Below are 23,193 nucleotides of genomic sequence, written 5' to 3' on the forward strand. Positions count from 1 at the left end.
GATCTATCTGTCCTCCTATCTTACCGCACAATCCTACTGTTATAGCCTATAACCATTCTGCTTGTAAAACCCTGGAGTATCATCATATATCCGCCCCGGCACTGCCTGTGTAAGGAGATCTGAGCAAGGGGTATAATTGCAGACTGCTCCTAGATTCTGGAAAATCTAGTAAGGGTTGCTAACAAGGATTATTGAAAATTACCATTTAGGATAAATTTCTTGTTCTTACTCGAGTGGGATTTCACTTGGCAATTTGCTGATTTTTCTAAATCTGTCATTTTCACCAGAACTCCAGACCAGAATCCACAAATGAGGATGAGGAAGCACTGGATGAGGAAACAAAGAGAAGAGATCAGATAATTAAGGGGGCCATTGAAGTGTTAATACGAGAATATTCCAGCGAGCTCAATGCCCCTTCCCAGGAATCTGACTCTCACCCCAGGAAGAAGAAAAAGGAAAAGAAGGAGGACGTATGTGTTTTGATTTTGGACAAAACAGATTTTTCTTCAACTCACCTTTATATAATGGCCAAACCCTGTGCAAATACCTTAACCCTAACCTTCTGATGAGAAAACAAATCAACAAGCATTGATGACAGCAGCAGTTTCAAGTATTTAATTGAAATCTAGTCAGTCTTAGGTGCTATCCCCTCTTGATGGCTTCTAGGTCTAAGCACCTAGACTTCTTGGAACCACAGGTTTGAATCTTGACAGGTTTGACTCGGCCTTTCTTTTTTTCTGAGGTAGATGAACTGCACTGAATTCAATATGTGTGTATAGGTTTTCCAGATGAGATCTTTAAAAATCAAGTTCCTACCTATTCTATGCTGACATTTAGAAATCCCAGCACATTTTTGTCAAAGCAGTGGTTTGCTCTGATGTCCTTTGCCAAAATTCCTCTTCTCCCCACTATTTTATAACATGTTACGAGCCAGCTGGTTGCTCCTACTTTCCACCTGAAGAGTGGATGCATTCAGTGGTGGTATACATGCATATTTTGGAAGGGTTTGGGGATATATCAGGAAGGAATGGTGTGTTTATGATCTTACTTTTTATTATAAAATTGCTGTTATAAAAATGTTCTAGTTTGGCTGTGTTTGACCAAATGGCTTTCCAACAATTTATGACTTAGGGGTGGAAAACCCCCCCAGACATTTGGCAGAAATGTTCTGGCATAAACTTGTTTCTATGGATGACTTTGTTAATGGATTAAAGCAAGCTGGAGAAGAGGGAACATCAACAATTGACAATGAGCAAACAAAAATTTGGTGTTTGCAATAGAGTCTGTAATCATGCAAGAATGAGCTCTGATACCTGCCCAATTCCTACATACTCTTCAAGAAATTGGAGACTAGTTTAACTTGGATTTTTACCCATTTCTTAAATCTCTTGCATAATCCTATTTCCATGCAGTCTTGCAACCTCAGCTGCTAATGAGGTATAAGAGCAGTGCAGGAAGCAAAACATCTCCCTTGGGAGTGAGTTTGTTATCCCTACTGCATTGTTAGCCTCAGCTGATCCAAGGAGTAAGAGTCCTGAGTTGAGAATTCAATTTACCTTTCTTTGGGACAAGATTCCTTGGATAAGAATTTAAGAACGAAGTCATTGTCTTATACTATGGGCTGTATTTTATGCAAATACTATGAAATTTGTACCGTGCTGTGGCTTCTTATGGCCACAGATAACAACAGGTAGTTATAATATTGTAAGAGTTCTTGCCAGCTCACCACAGTCTTGCAAGAACTGAGCACTAAGTACACTTCTGGGGGTTCTGCTAGCTCTGCATGATCTAGAGGCAGACCAGTCTGAGCTAGCAAAGTAGATGAATATGCTGTACCAAATACAGCAACTGTTGGTTTGAACTTGCACGCCTAACTTCCTTTCCCTGATGGGTACAGAAGGAAATAAGAATCGGGGTGGTACTATCTCTGGTGTGCAGGGGGGGATTGAGATGATTCTAGCATATTTCTCCCTTGACTTTTTGTGGAGTGGGAGAGAACTACTGTTGGGTGGAGGGAGGGAGGTGCGGGGAGGAGGAAGGTGGGAACAGACACCATGTAAAAAAGAAATCTGCGAGTTACGGGGCTTCTGTCCCCTGAAGGGGTTGGGGGTGGGTGAAAATTCTGCTGATGTTAGCAGCTGAGTCTCTTTCAGTTTCTTTGGGTGAAGGCATGACTGATGTGGGGGAGATGAGGGTTTGTGGGTGGAATGGAGAATGAGTGAAATCTGTTTTGGGGTTTTTTTTTCAGTTTCAAACATGGGGGAACCTCGCTAATTCGCATTAAGTACTAGGAGACCCATGGTGCAGATTACCAAATTTTGCGAATTAGCGAGTAAACAAAGGCAAGACTTATGCACCACATATATTCTGGTCGCTTATTTTGACAAGTGTAGTTTAGTCTTATTTATGACACTATCATAGTGCACTAATAAACGTCCTGTAGTGTGCTTTGTAATTCAGTGAAGTCTTACCAATGAGACCTCACTACAGCATCTATTATATCTTTGAAAAATAGATCAGTGAAGGGAGAATTAGCGAGGTTCTTCTGTAATTTTGTTGAGTCAAAGAAATAAGATCACAGCAATACAATATTGCTTATAGTACAAACATACAAAACATTGTTTTTCAGAGTAGTGTGCAATCTATTTTTAAAAAAAAAAATCTCCGTGGATTTTTCCGCAGATTTTCCGCAGATTTCCAGTGGCCCCACTGATACCTTATCCACTCATCACCAAGGTTCGTTTACATTGTAGGCTTTGACAATGACTATGTTTACTGCTAGTTACCAGATTTGTGACTCTTGTCCATCTGATTTTTTTTTTCACTCATTAACATCAGACTGTCAGGTTTGGTACTGCAGAAGGGCTTTATTTATCTCTTACAAGACTGGTACAAAACTTCTAACCTTGAACTTTTCTCTTGTTCTTTTGTATCTGTACAAATGGCTCTTAATGCTTTTCCTCCTGTCCCCCTTGTCTTTTAGGAGGATATAAATGCTATAGAAATGGAGGAAGACAAAAGAGACCTGATATCAAGAGAGATCAGTAAATTCAGAGATACACACAAGGTAGTATTCTTGTTTTTGCACTTGATACAAAATTAGGCTTTTACTGAATCCAAAAAGAACACTTTTATAAAATTTACCAATACATAACAATATCACTTGAAATGCTGTTTATAATAGGTTTAATATACATGTAGCACTTTAAAAGTCAGCAAAAGACAAATACCACGTTAAAGTGGCCCTTAGCATTTTGTTCTAAGACATTTAATTGTTACTGATTGCTTTGCAGTCTTCTCACTTTAACATGAATAAAGACAACTCAAGTGTCTACACATACAATGAGTGAGATATTTATAACTAAAGTCTAAACGGGGCTGCAGTGTAAGGCATACACTTGAGTGTGTTTCTGTAGGCAGTTGTTTAGTATAATCCAAGGAAACGTTTTAAGGAAAGCTGAAATTTAATTTAAATTTAAGACTTTTTATTTTAATAGTTCTTAGTTAAGAGTGGGGGAAAATTTTAAAACTAGGTCAGTGGTTACCAGACTTACCAAAATTTAGATGCATGGAAGAACTGTAAATTCCCATAAAGCTAATCTATTCATTGACCCCCACCATTATGATAGAGATCATATGGTGACTAATGCAAGATGAAACTCACAGCTTGGAAAGTAACATGGAATAGGATGTAAGTATGAGCTTCTGTTTTTTATTATATTTATGGATGCCCCCTCAGAAAAATATGCAAAGGGGTAACTGGCTTGGAAACATTTGTGCCCAGCAAATCCCACCTCAGAGTTCCCACCTATAGAAGTTCTTGTTAATGTTCAGTGCATCTGTGAATGTTTCTGGTTTTGGAAGGTGATACTTTATGGACAGCGAAATGCAAACTATGCATGTAATGTATTTATTTTAATGTTTAGCTTATAAGATTGTATTAAGTTTCCTATCAAGTCTGGAATGGTGCCTGGCCCAGCAAAATGTTAGCAAGTGTTCAGTTTTTGAGCACGCTGTTTTTCCTAAATATCCCAGATGGACATCGATGAAAAGGTTGATGATCTAACAAGGTGAAGTGTTCCCTTGTACCTTTGTCGGGTGGTACTGTGTTTGCATAAAGCTTTATCAGCATAAGGCAAAAGCAATTATACATTACTGGAAATGCCAATATTGCATTTTTCTCTCTATTCAATTTGGGAATGAATACCCAAGGAAAAGAACTCCAGAAGAAATCTAGTAAAGATCAGCAGTTGAACGTGGAACTGGTCAATGGTGAAAAATAATGGAGTTGTGTTGAATTCCAAGCCCCATCAAGTCACTGGTATAGAATACAAAAAAAATGTGGTTTAAAAAAAGAAAAAGAAATGCTTCATTGTTTCAGAAGCTGTCAGGCATTTTACTGCCTTTGATTTATTTCATTGGGGGGATATTTTGGATTTCTTAAGTTTCAAAATCAACTTAACTGATTATAATTAAAATGGCCATTTTGTCTATTGGGTGGAATGGTTAAAGGGACTGTTGAATCTGTAGCAGTTGGCTAGTGAGCACAGTGAACCTTTGCATGTTTTTTGGTATGAGTTTATAAAACAATAATCACAGACTGTCAGGGTACCAGCCTTGCAGGGGGCGTCCATTTACAGCACGGACGAGTCTGAAGAGAGCACAAGGTAAAATTTTATGATTCTTCTACCTGTCCTTTTCTGTTCATTACTTCAGTATATCTGATACCGTTCCCATCCCATTACCCTTTCAGTCCCTCTTGTTTATATTAGGAGCAGTGATTACATAAGTGTTTTATTATTAAAAAGGATAGGCCAGCCCATTCTCTTGTTGGATTTTTAAAGAACCAAATTTATAAAATGGATCTTAAAAGACCAAAACTTATTTTTTTAAATTGAGACAAAATTTTTGGTGTGAACAAAGTGTTTGAGAGAAAATCCCAGGCACTCAGCCAAAACAAAGAAATTTCTATTGGACCATCTAAAATAATCTGTAAGTATCAATTATTTTGGTATATACACTTTTCTTTAAAAGTTTATGAAATTGAGAGGTAAGTTTTTTATTTTTTTAAGTCGATGTAGCATAGTCTAACATCTGACCTAATTCAAGCTTAAGTTGCATTTTAAGATTCTGCTAGAATAATTGCATTTAGAAAACTAGGTTTTCAGCCCTGTATTCATTAGAATTTAAGTTTTGTTCTTCATGTCAATTTTGTACCATCTTTGAGTCCCCCTCTTTCTTTTGTGACTTCAGTGTATCCACCACCAGCTTGCCTGTATTTTACTATCGGTGCAGGGTGGTTTGATGGTTGGATATATTGATCACTTGAGTTAGCCTTATTTCTGTAATCCTTTGTCGGTTCTCTGGTCCATGGGTCCGTGACAGAAGAATGTTCACCAGGTAAGATTGCTTTTTAAAGTTGTCTTAAATGCTTTGTTTAAAGAAAGAAAGAGAGAAAATGCACATTTTATTGTTCCAGTTTTTAATTTCATTTCAGTGGTGGTAAATGTGAAAGGGGATAGACCTGTTTTTTCTGCTCAGCATATGTTAAAATCATGTGGTGTTCTGGCATCCGTCAGGCTGACAAACTTGGTCTGTCTTTGTTGTTTGGTATATTTGTGAACCGTGTACTTGCTCTTCCTCCCAGAAACATAGCTTATAGGCAAGGTTAATCCAGTGTTGGCGGTCCATGTCCTAGCACAACATCTGTAAGTTAACACACAACAATTGCTTCCAAGGATGGATTTGTCTATCATTCTATTGATGTATTTTCTATTGTCTAATAGGACTTCTGGTCATAGGCATTGTTTTTGTTTTTAAATGAAAAAAATTGCCATTTATATTCAATTTTAATAAAACTGTAGATAACCCTTTAGTTTCTATGTTTCAAATGAGTGATTTCCAACCTTTTTTAAATCTTTCCATCTTGCAGTGGTGGAAAGCTAAGGATTCCATTCTGCAGAGTCCAGTTCTTACCAGTGAATATTTTAGAGAACTTTTAGGGAGGGCAAAAATGGGGGAGGGGTGCATCTGCTCAGTTTAAACCCCCACCCCCCCTGCACCACAGTGTAAGTTGATGAAAACTTTGGGTAAAGAAATTCAGATAGCATAGATTTGGTATGGCCAGACCATGGGGAAACCACCCACTGCCCCAGCTACTATTCAGTTGAATTACTTGTTTAGCTGAGCAGAATGAATTTTGTCAGCTAAAAGTTCATTTTGCTTGTGACCAAGTGACTCATTGCACCTGTGGAGTCTGTGGCTCTTTAGTGAACCATAATCGGCAATATACTATGTATAGTGCAGCTCAGTTGTTTTACACCATACAAGGCCAGCCCTACCCTTCCAAGGTTGGAGATTGCTGGTCTGTGTAGATCTATGCTTTTTGCACGAAATCTAGTCTTGTGATTGCTGCATTTTGATTTCATACTTATGAGTTCAAAACAAACTATTTAATACTTTAAATCACTGGCGGTTTTGGCATGTCCATTACCAGCCTTGCGTGTTGCGCCGGGAATGTCACATTTCTATAACTATGGAATTAACTATAAAAGGTCTCTTGTTGGTTTTTAGAAACTGGAGGAGGAAAAAGGCAAAAAAGAGAAAGAGAGACAGGAAATTGAAAAGGAACGGAGAGAAAGAGAGAGGGAACGGGAGCGTGAACGAGAAAGGAGGGAGCGCGAAAGAGAGAGGGAACGGGAGCGTGAACGAGAAAAGGAGAAGGAACGGGAGCGTGAACGAGAGCGGGATAGGGATCGTGACCGGACTAAAGACAGAGATCGTGACCGTGACCGAGATCGAGAACGTGACAGAGACCGTGAACGGAGTTCAGATCGCAACAAGGATCGGAGTAGATCAAGGTAAGTGAGTTTAAGTTGCTGTAATGGAAGTTCATAAAAACAGAAATAGAAATGGTCCTTTCTGAGGCTACTTCCAAATGTGCATGTTGTAGTTTGCTGTATTAAGTGTTTTTTCTAATGAAAATATAAGGAGTGCTAATGTAATGCTTTAAAAGAGGAATGTAAGATGACAGATCCATTCTAGAAAAAAATATTTTGCATAAATCAAAGAGACATACAGCTTTCCTTCCCTTCCAAAACATGAAGCTGCCTTTCTTGGTCACAGTGGTGCTAATTGGCATTATGAACAGAAAACTTTGAAGAGGCTAGTCGCTAAACACAGTGATGTAAAAATAGTATTCAAAATAACGGGCAGATGGGAAGAGGCAAAACTGACCTTTGGGGTGGGGGGTGAAGTATATGAATACTGGCACTTATTGTCAATGCCCTAACTTTAGGGACTTAAATCAGAAGATTTTGAGACCACAGTTTTGTGGACATTGACATATGGAGGTGTTATGGAGTATGTGAGTTCATATGTTCCTGGGGCAAATGAGTTGCTAAAATATTGTAAAAGCAAAAATGGGCATGTAAACTGAAGTCTGAGTTTCTCAAGTATGAAGCTTTGTTATTGGTTTGTTGTTTTGGTTTGTTTTGTTTGTTTGTTTGTTTTTAAACCTAACTTTTCAGGCCAGCACACAGAAAACAAATTTGCAGCTATATCCTAGTAAGCCAGCACATATTCTTAGCTAAAGCATTCTCCTACTCTGTCACTTTGATTATGGAAAATGACCTCTTCAGATCATGCAAAACTATTCTGTCTTACTGTTGTCTTTCTCCACATCCTTCTCAAAAGCAGAAGAGAATCCTAGTAAACCCAGGTGGTAAAACTAAAAGTGACCTTGGGGAACAGAGGAAAAATTTGAGGATTATTTATTCATAACCAATTCTACTATAACCTCTATATACAAATTAAAGATAACATTAGGCATATCCCATACAACATGAGGTGTTTCTTCTCTCTCTCTTTCTAATATACCATGCAGCAGGGCAACATTCTCCATTTAAAAGGCTTCAGGGGAATGTTACAGCAAGACCTGCTTTTTTCAGCAACATCTCTTCCCTTCCCTACCTGGATTAATCTTATACCTCTGCTTCGAGTAGTCTGGAGAGCAAGGGATTTAGGGCTTGTCTACACACAGGAATAGCCCAGATCAGTAAATCATAAAATTGGCAAGAACCTTGTGGGTCATTTAGATCAGTCCCTGCTATTGCAAGTAAGCACATTATAAAATCCCTTTCACAAACCGATGAGGTTTCCTCAAGTTATTTTTAGCCCTACTGCTCTTATTGGAACACTGTTGCACATCCTCGTTCCTTTGGTTAGAAATGTAATTTCCAGCCTAAATTTATTCATATCCATTGTTCTTTCACCACTATTGTCTTTGAGTTTACATAGTGCTTCTCCTTCCCCATTGTATACTCTTCTGACCTCTGATGCCAGTAACAACCCCTCACAGCTTTTTTAGTCTCCTCTTGTGAGGTAGGTGCTCCTTTATCCTATTCATGCTGGTAGGAAAGCTCTATTGCAGTTTAAATTCTCACCCAGCTTATCTCATGTTAACTTCTCTGAGATGCCTGTAAACAGCACAAACTCTTCAGAATTAAGTAAAAAATATTTTACATACCCTTTGTCTTAGCTATTAGGCATATATATGGAGCACTGGTAGTGACTTATGTTTGCAGGCTAGCAACTGCTGTGTATGCGTATATCCTAGTGTATCCTGTAACCCCTATTGTTCAAACTGATCACAGAGCTCTTTAAAATATAGGTGAATGTTTTTCTAAGTAATATTAATCAACATTTTAATGCATCTGTTGCTATAATAATGACCTTGTATAATACAAGAGGAATAGTCATTAGATGTTCAATTATATTCAGTGGTTGTTGGTATACAGGGGGGAAACTTCATATGCTTAAGGTTTTTGTCCTTACACAGAGAAAAAAGTAGAGACAGAGAACGGGAACGTGAGCGGGAACGGGAAAGAGAACGGGAGAGAGAAAGGGAGCGAGAACGAGAGCGTGAAAGAGAAAGGGAGAGAGAAAGGGAACGAGAACGAGAAAAGGACAAGAAAAGGGACCGAGAAGAAGATGAAGAAGATGCCTATGAACGCCGGAAGTTGGAGAGGAAACTTCGTGAGAAAGAAGCTGCTTATCAAGAGGTAACTTGGGGCAGATAGATGCTACTTTGATTTTTCAGACTACTTGGAAAGTTGCATAAGATGGGCTGCAGGGACTTCTGATTTCTCAGTGGATGTCTTGCTGGACAATAGCTGACTCTCCCTCCACCCTTGCCTTTCCTCTCCCAAGACTGTCTAACCCTTTGCCACTGGATGGCAGGATTTAAATACATACTACGCAAAGTAATTCACTCTGAAAGGGAATTTGGGGCTTCTTTGTTTTAAGGGCTTAAATTATAGGTGGCAAATTTGGATATATTTTAGTTATTTTAAGGTATTACGTAGAATTTAGTTGAATTTGTTGTTTCTGGTATTGAGTGTGGTTTGTTTTGTTTCAGCGCCTTAAAAATTGGGAGATCAGAGAACGGAAGAAAAGTAGAGAATATGAAAAAGAAGCTGAGAGGGAAGAGGAAAGACGAAGGGAAATGGTGAGGGTTGATACTGCAATGACACTTTACATCTCTTTTTGTTCCTTTGTCTGAATTGGGACCAGGGCAAGTTCTGTCCCTGTCCTTATGTAAAGGGCTACTGTGACGTGATATATTGTCCTGACTGTATAAATGCTCATATGGGGTTTGTTTGGGGGGGATTTTTATTGTATCCAATAACTTAAAAGTGTAACTAATGACCAGACTTGTGATAGAAGGCTTTTAGGAGTTCAAGTGCTAGTAAGAAACTGGAGAAATAAAGCTGCTTGCCTAGTTCTATCAAAGACGACAAAGAGAGGTAGGCAGCTGCAAAAATATTCTGTTTCTTTGATATAGAAACTGCAATGCTGTAGTATTGAATCTGTGATCTACATAGTTGTCAGGTTTTCAATGGAGCCTACTGTGTTCTTTATTACATAGCATAATAGTGATGTTAAGTACATGCAGTGCAGTAGCTCTGTGTGGCCTAGTATGTTCAAGTTTCCATTCCTGGTAATTACACATCTGTGAAATGTAACTTTCCAAATGTTAACTGATCATCTCACACTGAAATGTTTCATCTCACCCTGAAAGAGGCAGGCTCCCATAATCTCAGTTTTTTGTTTCTAAAGCCTAATCATGATACTTTAAATGTCAGCATTAATTATTTTACTGTTGATTATTTGAGCAGAGGAGGATAGGGGGATGCAAGAGAAGTTTATGGGGAGCTTGCACTGGGAATTGCTACAGGGAAATACATGCAGAGAGAGAGAAGAACAGGGAAGGAAGAAACAAAGGTCATGAAATAACCATCATCCTTGAGAACTTTTTTTTTCTGCTGAGAGATCTGAAATATAACACACAAGCACTAAAAAATGCTAAGATTTGGTTACTACTGAAAAGCAGTATTTTCCCATAATCTGTGGCTAAACATCCCATTGCCATTATTAGGGCTTTATTAGGTTTAGGGAGCACATAGCAGTAAATATACCCAGATACTGCCCAGAATTTAAAATTGGAATTTGATTCTCCAAAAAAAATTTGGTATCTTCATTCTTAGAAGTATTCCAGTGTTGAGTAAAGAAATGCTCGGGGTAGTGGGGCAAAATAATTTTGTACTTGTATGTTTTTTCTTAAAGCATAATAAACTTAAAAGTAGCAGTACAGATTTTTTTTATTTTCATTTCTTTAAAAAAATCTGTACTGCTACTTTTATTTTCATTTCAGTCGGTTTTATAAGCGGACAGTAAAAATAGCATTTTAATTTTTTGCATTCACTTAGGCATTGCTACAGTGCTTGAATTAATAATGTTGCACAGGAGTATTTGAATCCTACTGCGTTCTTTACAACTGTGCCTGTTGGAAGGAAAGCCTTGGTTGTACAAAATCAAAATCTTACTCGGTAGAACCGGCAATGCACTTTAAACTGACATTTAGGCTCCATAGTAACTACTTATGAAGAGTTCCAAATTTGAAGAGCTCGCTTTTTAGTTTAGTCCTTTGAGACAGAAGAATACGGACCACTCAGAGCTTCAAAATATTTATGCCCCTTCTGGTAAACATTGAAATTCTGTTTTCCCACAAGTCAGAAATGGATAAAGAAAAATGAGTTAACCCAGTAATAAAAGGATATGGTTCTCTTCCAAAAGTTCTCCATTTACTGGGAAGGAGCTATTTGTGCTTAGTAGCTTGGATCAGAATGGAATAAATGTTAGGTGTATATTGTTTGAGAGGGGAGAGAATTTTTTATACTAAACTGGTCTCTTTTGCAGGCAAAAGAAGGCAAACGGTTAAAAGAATTTCTAGAAGATTATGATGATGATAGAGATGATCCAAAATATTACAGGTATGTTGAGTGTCCAGCCATTATCCAGCTCTTTAACAGAATACAAATGTAAGCATTACTAGTACAAAAATGAAGTACAAGTATGCAGAAAACCTAGAAATTCAGATACCTGTTGCCATACAGGTCATTTATAAATATTTAGATTGTATCATGGATCCTTGAGTTCAAAACTTGAAAGAAAGGGGAAGCCACTCTTTCCTGCATGTTACATTAATTGCAGGCATTACTTGCAATGTATTTACATTTTCATTTGATTGTCTGTGTGCTTGTTTGCATCTTCTACAGGGGTAGTGCTCTTCAGAAGAGACTGCGAGATAGGGAAAAAGAAATGGAAGCAGATGAACGGGATCGGAAGAGAGAGAAGGAAGAGTTGGAGGAAATCAGACAGCGTCTTCTTGCAGAAGGGCATCCTGATCCAGATGCAGAACTTCAGAGGGTAACTTCAGAGCCTTCCTTTTGCCAGACAAGTAGCAATTAATATCCTTATAGTATTAGAGAGTGAAGTATTTGAGCATTGAGTATGTTGGAGACTTTGTATAACTGGTCTAGTAGTTAATACATGCTCTGTTCATCCAAATGTAGATCTAGAAAGCTTTTTTGGTTTCCAGTCATCTTGCGTAAGTATCACAAAATTGTTTATCTGGATTTTTAAAAATGAAAGTAGAGTTAAATGTTTTGGATAAACCAGGATTATATGAAGGTAGTAGTGGGGTTTGTGCATCTTTAGTCCTTAATAAAGGATTCTACAGGAGATGCTTCTTTGGGGGATGGAGAGGAGATTTAGTTAGGTGCTTTTGCAAGGTAGCCTTGAATAGCACAGCGTTTGTTTTCAGCAACTTTTACCTGAGTTAACTGGCTGTTTTATTGCAGATGGAACAAGAAGCTGAACGGCGCAGGCAGCCACAAATCAAACAGGAGCCTGAGTCTGAGGAGGAAGAGGAGGAAAAGCCAGAAAAAGAAGAAAAAAGGGAAGAACCAGAGGAAGAGGAGGAGGAGCCAGAGCAAAAGCCCTGCCTTAAACCAACCATGCGACCCATCAGTTCTGCTCCATCTGTTTCTTCAGCTAGTGGCAATGCAACTCCTAACACACCTGGTGATGAATCTCCCTGTGGCATTATTATCCCTCATGAAAACTCACCTGATCAGCAACAACCAGAGGAACATCGGCCTAAAATAGGACTTAGCCTCAAATTGGGCAAGTTAGGATTTCATTTTAATTTTTTTTTAGGGATGAAAGAGAAGAAATTAAGAAGTTGAGAAGCAGTTCTGTTTTCCTAATTACACTGTAACCTTAGGAACAACTAGAGCAAGTTAGCATATCGAGTGGCTAGTAACCATGGCAGTTCTTATTGATCTGCTGTTTTTGTTCAAAATCTGGAAGAAAACATAAGACTTGCTGTGCTAAGCAGTGGATTCTTAAAGAGTGCTCTGCCTTTGAGCTATGATAATGTTTTATGCTTAGATTCTGTATTGGACAATATCTAAAAATCTGATGCAAAGTCTGTTGAATCCTTTCAGTAGAAAGGATCCAATTGAATCCTGTCAGTAGACCTCAGATCAGTGTTGTGAGCACTGATTCACAATGTTCTTTTAAAGACCAACAGAGTAAAAAGTAGAGACTGACTAACTGTGCAGTGTGTCATGGTAAACTGATGAGGAATAGAACAGGAAGTCTGGGCTATGGAAATGGGAGCTGAATTGCTTGACAACAATTTCTGTCTTTTGTAGCCCCTGATCCTTATTTTGAAGGCATGAATGTTACTGTGTAACTCTGTCCTGTTGCAGATTCCAAACATCTAATCCTCTTCTCTTTCCTTGTAGGTGCCTGCAATAGTCCCAACCAACCAAATGCTGTGAAGAGGAAGAAGCTTGCTGTGGACAGTGTTTTTAATAAATTTGACGATGAAGACAGCGATGATGTGCCCAGGAAAAGGAAATTAGTCCCTTTGGATTATGGTGAAGAAGACAAAGGCTCTTCCAAGGGCAGTGTCAATACAGAAGAAAAACGGAAACATATAAAGAGTCTTATTGAGAAGATTCCCACAGCCAAACCTGAACTTTTTGCTTATCCTCTTGATTGGTCTATCGTGGATTCAGTGAGTGACTATTTCCTTAAATTAAAAAAAAATTGCTAACTTTGATCAGGAAACAATCTGCCAAGTAAACCATGTATATTAAAAAATCCCAAACAAACCCAATGCAATTCTTATGGTTCTGTAGACTGATATTTATTCTACAGGTTACCTGCTTATTCTAACTCTTGAATGTCTCTTGAGCTGCTGATACATATTCCACAATAAACTTGTTTTAGACTTATTTTAACTTTTTAACTTAAATGCAGTTCATATATGGAAGTCTAGATATTTCAATTGACTATATCACAAAAGGGTAAGCTTTTCAGTTGTTAACAAGTTTGTTTGATAGTATAATGTTTTATGGAAAATTAGTTTGCATTTCTGTTGAGCAGATGCTCAAATACTGATCTGGTATTACGTTTATTATGTAGGTTTGCATTGTGAGTCCCCTGTGACCCTATCAGTTGTACCTTTGGTAGTAGCTACGTGACCAGTAAACATGATGGGAATTCTCATTAAGTGGTGTGCTTTTCCATTTCAGACACTAATGGAACGCCGGATTAGACCTTGGATCAACAAGAAAATAATAGAATATATTGGTGAAGAAGAAGCTACGCTAGTTGATTTTGTTTGTTCAAAGGTTAATATAATTCTCCAAATACATTTGTTTAACTATCTGGGTTTTGCTTTTAAATTAAAAAAAATAATGGTAGCCAAATAACCATTTGAAGACTGCATGGTAGACAAGGATAGATTTTGTTCATAATGTTGAGCAGCATAGCCGGAAGCAGCCAGTCGATACACAAATAGTGCACAGCCCAGATTAACTCTGCTCCTTTAATGCTTATGCACGGTATGTGTAAACCCCAGCCATCCTTAATGTGCTGCACATTGAACCAGGTTTCTGTAGTGAGAACTTGCCAGTGCAGAAGATGAGAATTTTGCAGAAGCTTCAAACTAACTTAAAATGGAATGTTTATTAAATCGGGTAGTGAAAGATACTACTGAAATTCTGTTCACTTCATTTTTAATTCAGTTTACTTCACATTGTGCCATAATACTAATTTTTAGTCTACTAAAAATGCATAACCTAAAGAGTTTAAGAACCTAGAGGTTTTGCCAGATACTTGAAATAAGTTAAGACTTGGTATTTGAAGAAAATATAAAAGATGTTTCTGGAACTTTCGAATAAGCACATTGACTGATCAGATGGCCCCTTTAGCCATGGGGATGCTAATATTTCGTTCTTTGATTTCAAAGTTACTACCTCTGCCATGAGTGTGGTAATTAACAACTCTGTTAACAGGCTATGTACAATTCAGTTATTTATTTTTGCAAAATGTCTTTGAAATCATACTGCTACAAGTAGAGGTGGGGGTGGTATGCGGAAGGTGGGGAAATGAGGTTCTGGAGCAGAATCCTTCAGTAAGATTTGTGACTGTAAAACTTTTGACCAGGTTCCATGCATGCCACATGCCTATACTGGATTACGGGCATCTTAAGACTGTGCCCCTTCAAAGTGTATGTGTATAAAACCTCATTTTGAGAGGGAGAAAAAGAAATTAACCTGAGTATAAAGATATGAGTCTAAACTGCTGCTGAGGTTCTGATTCATAGCAGAGAATTGGTTAAGGGGGCCTGATTTTAATTAAAAGGGAATCTGGAGGAGGGGCAATGAACTTTTCATTTTGGGAGGTATGATGTATTGCCATAAATGGAGATTCCTGTTGTTGAATAACAGCAGGAAGTTTCTCTTTTAATCACCTTGCAGGCATCCATTTGCAGTCATCTCCTGTTTGTTAACATGTGATGTTCCATGCTTTGCGTTAGGAGGAGCTGTTCTAGAATGTGAAAGTAGTTGTGTAGATCACTATGGTGTAGCCTTCCTGTAAAAAGATGTTTTATTTTGAAAAACAGAAACAATTTTGGATACATTAAAATAAACACCATTTTTAACTGAAACAAACAAAGGGATTAAACTAAAAATGCAATGGTAAAATATTAATGATGGGAACATGAATAGCTCATGCCCCCACTTAGTAGTGTCCCTTTTCCTAGCTACAGATTCTGACTGAATGAAGAGAAATTTAAGCACAAACAGTTAATGGAATCCTTTGTAGCTCTTTTTGTGGCTTATTGGTGGAAAGTTGGTGCTTATTCCTTTGAGGTCAGCCCTGACAGTTGGTGCTTATACCTTTGAAGACAGCTTTCGCTGCTGTAAAAGGAAATGTAGTCTTAAGAATTCACAAGAAATTGCTGTAGAAAAAACAGAGAGGGTAGTTTGCAATTCTATATCAATAAAATATTTTTCTGTCAACACATTACTTCTATTTGCCAATTTTGTACTATATGGTATTTAGCAACACCTTGGAAGAGCAACCATTCCTTGCTAGCAGCACTTTCCCTCCCACCCCCCAAAGAACACTTTCCCTGCTATGTATTCAGGCGATACTCTGTATAACAGAAACAGCCGCCTAGAAGCATCTAGTACCAGGGCACCAGCTTGTTACTAGAATAGGCAGACATTCTGAATAGAAAGTAGTTAATATCTTTGTAGTTTTTAGGCATTTTTTCAGAGATCTTTGATATTAGTACTGTTTAATTTTCAGTTTGCACACTGAAAGCCATTTCTATCTTTCAGGTTATGGCTCACAGTTCACCACAGAGCATATTGGACGATGTTGCTATGGTAAGTGGAAATTGTATAACTTCAGATCTGTTCAGAACTTCTTTAATTTATACACTTCTTATCTACACTACTATAGAATAATAGAGAAGTAGGGTGGGAAAGAACCTCCAGAGGTCATCTAGTCTAACCCGCTGCCTGAGGCAGGATCATTTCTATCCAAGCTATCCTATACAAATCCATAGTCTAACCTCTTAGTAAAATTACCACCGACCCTGACAAGACAACATCCTAACCTGCCACAGGTGAAGCAGGGGGATCATGGCAGCCAATGTCCTACTTTTGTAAAGAGTTGTTAATATATATTCAAGAGATAGCGTACTAGGAAAAGGGACGTGCTAGCTACTACAGAGGCAGGCAGAAACCCCCCACAGTCCATACCAATCTGACACTCTAGGGTAAAATGTAGATGATAACAAGTGGTTAACTCAGAATTCCTGGGTTTTTTGAATTGTTAGATATTTGCCTATGTTCAAATTGCTTTGAAGAGACTGGTGAATATAATAATTGACTGCAAAGTTACGATGAAACACAGGCACCTACAATAATGTGTTTTAGCCAGTAAGTGATCAGTGCATTTACTGGCAATAGTAAATAATACCACTATCATTACAGCTATTTAATGCCCAAGAAAATTGGGAGCATAGGATTACTGTTATCCTACATCTTGTACATGTCAGATCCACAGAGCTAGGGATATGGAGCCAATGTTTGTCCCCTAAAACTAAATTTGATCAGTGAAACGGGTGTTGGGGAGGCGGGAGGGTTGTTTTCCTTTTCCTTCCATACTTGCCACCTTCTGTAGAAAAGGTCCCTTGTCCAGCTTGCAGGAAACCACACCTCCTTTCTGAGGAAGCAACAAGATAGTGCATAATTGCTAGGCAAAATTAGTATGGTTCAGTTTGACAGGTGGTTGGCATTTTCCAAATGAAGTGTTTCTGTCTTGGTAGATCTTGGGCAGTCACCCTGTAAGAAAGAGTGACAGCATACAAAGAGTACTTATTGGAAGTGATGTGGCCGTGTCAGATCCTTGGATTTTTCTTTTATTACACAAAATTTCCAGTCTGTTATATATTTCAGTTCTTTTCTCTTCCCATCTTGTGCAGCAAAGGCAAGCTTCAATGCCAGTGTCCTTAATGTATTTCCAACATCCAGTCCTGGACCCTGGCTCCCAATACATAATCAGTCACTTCATAATATAAATTTAAATATGGATAGATTTTCAAAAGCATTTGGATTTACATGGGAGTGGTCTGAAAGGGTGCAACATGAAAGAAAGGAGACTGCAGGAGGAATAGACAATTCAGGTGTTAAAGTGGGTACATGGTAAAGGACAAGAAATACAAAGGATAATACGAAGAGAGGAGACTATTAGAGAGGAGTACCAAAAGATTAAAACTGATTTTGAGGAAAGGGACTCTTGTGGAAGCGAATCCAAAGGGGGATGGGAAGATTCAGCCAACAAGATAAGAATGGCAAAGAGCGTTTATGGAGTGGAGAGTGTTTATGGAGGGGATAGCTTGGGTGTGGAGAAGTGTAGGGGTGAAGTATGAGATTACAGCAGGGGCAGGCAATTATTTTGGGCGGAGGGCCACTTAATGAATTTTGGCAAGTCATCCAGGGCCTCATGACAGGCAGCCCAGGGGCAGATAAATATTTTCTAAATTTTTTAGGGGCCCTGCAGGCTGGATAAAATAGCCTGGCTGGCCACATTTTGCCCGCCTCTGGGTTACAGTATTCAGATTGTGAGCTAATAACCTCAGAGACTAAAGCTTGTGTGTTGAAAAGTCCAGGACAGCACTGTAAAACTTGGCTGCAACCTGCATGTGTATGGCATGGAAAGAGAGTGTTATGGCCCACTGCTTATGGGGAATGAAAGGAAAGGAGAAGCAAGAACTATAGAGCAATATATTGAACTATTGTCATGCTACTCCACAGAACTTCTGACGAGGAATGAAAGTTGTTTGTTTTCTTGTAAAATGACAGTGAGAGAGTTGGATTGGGGACCACAGTGCATACATTCAGTAGTGATAGAACAAAGGGGAAAGTGCCTGAGGTAAATGCTGTGCTAGTGCTTGCAAAGAGTACCAGCCACAAAACACTGATCCAAGTAAAAACACTCCTCACGTTCCAGATTTCCCTCAAATAAATGCTTTGATTTGGCTTATCCTATGGAGAGGCTGTACAGTTTGAAACTAAATCAGAATTCTTAAACATACCCAACATTTTAGTTCGGGCTCTCCCATTTTAGTGACTAAATGGTTTTGCTCCCTAAAAGACCACATGAAATGTATTTCTTGCTTGCAGATTTAATTTTAAAAAATGTATGAAGAGAAGTAAAAGGGAATTTCATGAAATTAAGATACTTTGGGTTTGTTTTTACTTTTTCCAGCTGAAATATTTGAAATGATTACAATCTAGTCAGAGTTTAGTCATAATCGGTAATATTTATGTGATTCTTTACTGAAAAGATTCAAAGCAGCTTAGTCTGGTATGTACTAGGAATACATTGCTTGCCCTTAAGAATAATACCCACCCCTTCCAGAAATAATCCAACATTGCTGCTTCATGATGGAAAATTAACTATATAAACTAAATATCTAGGGAGTAAAATAAATTTTGTGAAAGCAAACAAAGTCGTTGGCTTTGTTACTTTTCAATGTAGTTTCTCTAAGTGAAAATTCACCAGTAACCTGCTATATTTAATTTTCACATCTACAGGTATTAGATGAAGAAGCAGAAGTTTTTATAGTCAAAATGTGGAGATTATTGATATATGAAACAGAAGCCAAGAAGATCGGTCTAGTGAAGTAAAGCACTCTTCTTCCCTCTAGGGTCCCATTTCAGTTTTTGTTTTTTTTTCTTTTCCAGCATTCAGGAACTTTTGAATTTTCTCTGTCCTGGGAGACATTTGTGAGACCTGTAATTTTTTTTTTTAAATGTAGAAAATGTGAACGTTTTTGTTTTTTTGGTTTTTTTTTGTCCTCTGCCCTTCTCGGTTATAGTTATCTGAATCCTGCATTGGTTCTCTATAATTCACCAGGTACAGTTAATTGTATGTTTTATAAGCAGCAGCTACTGTACACAGTCTCTGGTAATCTTGTTCTGCTAACCTGTTCCTTGTAAATATTAAAGACTCCCCTGTTTTACAAAAAAAATTGCACTTAATGTGAAAGTATATCTGTTTCCAACCACAGTAATTGATTTTACTGGAAGTGTATCATCCTCTTTCCATCTTCCTCCTTTTTATTTAAAAAGTGATCAGAAGGCAATTTGAAATTAGAATTGTAAAAAAAAAAAAAAAAAAAGTGGATGGAGCCTCTACTGGCTTTCACAGAGAGTGGATGTGTGTTAACTTGTCTTCTCATCTGACTTAAGCAAAGAAGCTGCCTTAAAATTCTTGTTCCTATATAACACTGCAGGAAAAGTGATAGTACTTTGCCAACTTGGAATTGCTTGTGAAACTGGCAGCGGAATTCCTCTTGCAGACACAGTCAGTTTCCCCTAAAAGGAGCACAAGTTGCAGAAGCTTCTGGCTCCATTAGGGTTAGAGCAGGACCTCTCAGTATACACACTTGGGGGGTGGGGGGGAGGGTTTCCTTTTTTAACTTGAGATGTCTTGTGCAGAATTATTTCATTTTAGCTTTTACCGCTGCCCTGAAAAATAATCTGATTTTTTTTTAAACACATCATTTTTAAAAACACTTTTTTAGAATTTAGAAGGAAAATAAGCCAGTTTAGAACACTTTGGAGCAGAGAAGGAGGGTGAAGGATAATAGTCGTTTATAAAACTAAATCCCAAATTTTCAAAAAAATGTTGAAGTCTGTTTTTATGCATACCATCAAACCAGCCTTATTTTTTTTCTCTTCAGTTTTGTACTATAAGCAGTCTGTATTATCAATGGAAGAGGGTGATATTTTCCTGCCTTGTCTGTATGGGTTTTTATAAATAAGCTAATATGGTATAAATGACAAGTTGTACTGTACACTGCATTTTTTTAATCTCATACCCAGGTAAAAAGACAAACTGATGATGTGCTATGAGCTGTTTGATTGCAGGATGACTTATTTTTCTTTTTTCCAGGGAGCAAAACTTTCTCAAACATATTTTTAATTTTTAAACACAGTTCTTAAGAGCAAACCAATTACGTACAACTGTTCCAGCATCTCTGTAATTGTATTTAATTGAAGGATACAGGTTGACTTGTTCAGAAAGCATAACTGTGACCTTGAGTTACTAGATCCTTGCATCTTGAGAGGACATTTGAAAACACTGTTCTTAACAAATGGGATCGTGTAAAGGTTCCATCTTGTAAATATTTCAGATATTAAAAATGTATATATTTGATTTGGGGGCTCAAATTTTTTTGCAGTCTTGTATAATATGCCATTTAATCTAATTTATTTCAGAAAAGGAACCAGAACAAATATCTCTCTCAAAAAAAAGAAAAAAAAATATGTAGTTTTTTGGGGGGAGGGGTTGTGGGGCGGGGGTGGGGGGAGAAGGTTACATACATGGGTTTAACAGAAGCCTGCAAATGCAGGTGTGGCCCTAGTATGCTTTTTAAAAATCCCTTTGAGTCTTGAGTTTCCGCCTAAAAAAGTATGCTTTCGAATGTGATGTGCAAGCAACATTGGTTTTATGTTGCAGCATAGTTTAGGGTTCATGTGTGGTTTTTTGTGCGCACATGTTCTAACCCTTCTCTGGTATTCCGGTATTACTTTTGTTCAGTTATTGCTTTTATGGGAGTTACTTTACATCACTCATTTTTGGTAGCAATGAGGGCAAGTGCACAAGATCCAACTTCTGGAGATACTTAACCATATTTCCCGTTTTCAGGTAGCAAGATTACTGTAAAAAATAGTTTTGTATTACTATTTCTTATCAAGCATGTTAATTAACAGTAATCAATATGGTTTACCATTGAGAGTTTAAAAAACCAAAGTTTTTCACCCAAATCAAGGTAGACTATTCTACTTGTGTACACACAAAGGTTAGTATCTTCTAAGACATTTTCTGGTTAATAGTTGCATTAGCTGCACTGTTCTATTTACCTTTTTCCCCCTTGGATTCATGTAAAGATTTATTAAAATAACCTGTGCTTGGAAAAAATTGACATTTGTTTCTAGACTTTCAAATCACAGCACTAAATAGTAGTGACACCAGACAGAAAAGGAAGGCAGTCTAATTGCTGGAGTACACTTCAGAAGACGCTCATCAAATACTACTGTGTAGAATATAATGACTCTGCTAAAAATGGGATGTTTTTCCCCAATACCCAGGAAAAAAATAATTAAAAATGCAATTAAAATGAGGTTTCCATAGTTGATTAGGCAAACCATTTCAGTGTCTAGCTGATGTGGCCGTACCATTATAAATTAATAGTAAGACTAATGTTGTAGCTGTGATCCAGAAATGATGCAAGAGTCAAGAATTACCTAATGAAGAATGTCTTGCATTCCAAAGCTTATCTGACTTTATCCCAACTACATGGTCCAATTAAAAAAAAAAATCACTAAGAAATTCTTTCACCTCAAATTCTAAATTTAAAGTATTTTACTCTGGTTAAAAAAATGTGGGTAATATTGGGTATATGCTACTGGTATGCCAGGGAAATGCACTCATTTATACAGTGGTCTTCAGAATCCTTTGTTACTGTATAAGCAATTTTCATGGATATGTGATATGTTATGCTGCAGGACCACTTCAAGTATTTAATTTATATCAAGGAAAACATCAGCCTTGGTGTCAACTGAAGAAAATGCATTGGTTCTTCCATTGTAAAAATAAATATATCAGTCATGGATCGTGGTTCCTTTGGGCTGGGAACTGTAATGTTAATGTTTGTTTTTTACGGTGTACAAATACTTTGAGCCTCCTAACAGTTACTTTGAACCACCACGTTGCAGCTTCAATACTAATGCAAAATATGTTGCACAGTTGCCCTTGGGATGAGTTTCTGTGTGTACAGTACTAGCAAATTGCCTGTCAGGTATGAGGTAGGGGGTGACAGAGGCCTCTGTGTGTTGTTCCCCACCCCCAGCTGCCTCGGGGGCCAGGCGTACTCCCTGCCTGACCCTTTGGGCCTGGGCTCCTCCCCCCCTCCCAGCTTCAGGTGTTGTCTCCCTGTTCAACCCCATGCTACCACTGCTGCCTCCCATGGGGGTGGGGATGGAGGAGCTTGCAAATGACAATGGGTGGCCACACACTGCCATTGGTAACCTCCCCTCCTCTTCCCACTCCCCTCCCCCTCCCTGCCAGCTGTTGTTTGGGGGGGGGGGACAGTGCTGCTGGCCTTGCTCCCCTGCTCTGGCTCCTCAGTCCCCGCAGTCATGGCGACACTCCACTGTGGGTGGGGGCAAGGCTAGTGCTGTACCGCCAGAACCCCACCGCCTCTAAAGAGCAGTGTTTTGCTTCTTCACCCCCCTCGAGGCCAGCACTGCTAGCCTCAAACCCCCCCCACCACCACCATCACTCTGTCCCCTCTGTTATAGTGGCACTCCAGTCCCCCCTGTGCCCCTCTGCCTCCAAGAAACAGGTCTGGGGCAGGGATGAGGCCACCTCCCCGCCCCCCTGCCTCTCAGTCCCCAATGTCATGGTGGCACTCTACCATGTGTGTCTGTACAGAGCACTCTGGCTGCCGAGCCAACCAATCAGAATGTGAATCAAGTGTTACGGACAGACAGGCAGACTAAGGCTTTTACAGTATTAGAATGTATACTGAAGTGAGAGGAGAACCTCTAAAAGGTTTGGACTAATGATGTGTAAATGTCAAGGAACATCCTGTGAACCTTACTGCAATCAGTTGATGGCATTAGGCAGAAGTTTTTGAGTTGGAAAGATGTATTTTATGCAGCTGAGCTATTCCTTTTCAATTGCTGTTATATGAATGGGTGTGCATTTTCAGTCTACTCTTCACTGGTCCAGCATTACACATTCCACCCTCTTTAAAAACTTTCTGGAACATGAAAATAATGGCTAACGTGGGCAAATGGAAGCATGACACTACTGGCCAATGGTATCTCCTTTACTAACCTTAGTGCTGTTGTAGAATCTAGTAGATCAATGTGGATTCCATGGCCATGGATGGAGATAACT

The 23,193-nt window shown here is 38.5% G+C and overlaps 1 protein-coding gene across 3 annotated transcripts in view; it reads left to right on the forward strand.

Moving 5' to 3' along the window:
- Positions 1–20,442, forward strand: part of RBM25 (RNA binding motif protein 25) — a 46,263-nt gene extending 25,821 nt beyond the window's left edge. For 2 of the 3 annotated variants that reach the window (XM_090033280.1, XM_090033281.1), the window contains exons 7-19: positions 288–470; positions 2,683–2,736; positions 2,984–3,067; positions 6,574–6,860; positions 8,840–9,062; positions 9,419–9,508; positions 11,260–11,333; positions 11,619–11,769; positions 12,204–12,528; positions 13,155–13,429; positions 13,950–14,048; positions 16,050–16,097; positions 18,816–20,442. In XM_090033280.1, the coding sequence (XP_089889406.1) occupies positions 288–470; positions 2,683–2,736; positions 2,984–3,067; positions 6,574–6,860; positions 8,840–9,062; positions 9,419–9,508; positions 11,260–11,333; positions 11,619–11,769; positions 12,204–12,528; positions 13,155–13,429; positions 13,950–14,048; positions 16,050–16,097; positions 18,816–18,908 (1,986 nt within the window). In that variant the 3' untranslated portion in view covers positions 18,909–20,442. The remainder of the gene's footprint in view (positions 1–287; positions 471–2,682; positions 2,737–2,983; positions 3,068–6,573; positions 6,861–8,839; positions 9,063–9,418; positions 9,509–11,259; positions 11,334–11,618; positions 11,770–12,203; positions 12,529–13,154; positions 13,430–13,949; positions 14,049–16,049; positions 16,098–18,815) is intronic. The other variant, XM_090033282.1, reaches the window with a different exon arrangement.
- The last annotated feature ends 2,751 nt before the right edge of the window (positions 20,443–23,193 follow it).

Source organism: Crocodylus siamensis, chromosome 2 (genome assembly GCF_052110815.1).
Source record: "Crocodylus siamensis isolate JL-2025a chromosome 2, ASM5211081v1, whole genome shotgun sequence".
NCBI lineage: Eukaryota > Metazoa > Chordata > Crocodylia > Crocodylidae > Crocodylus > Crocodylus siamensis.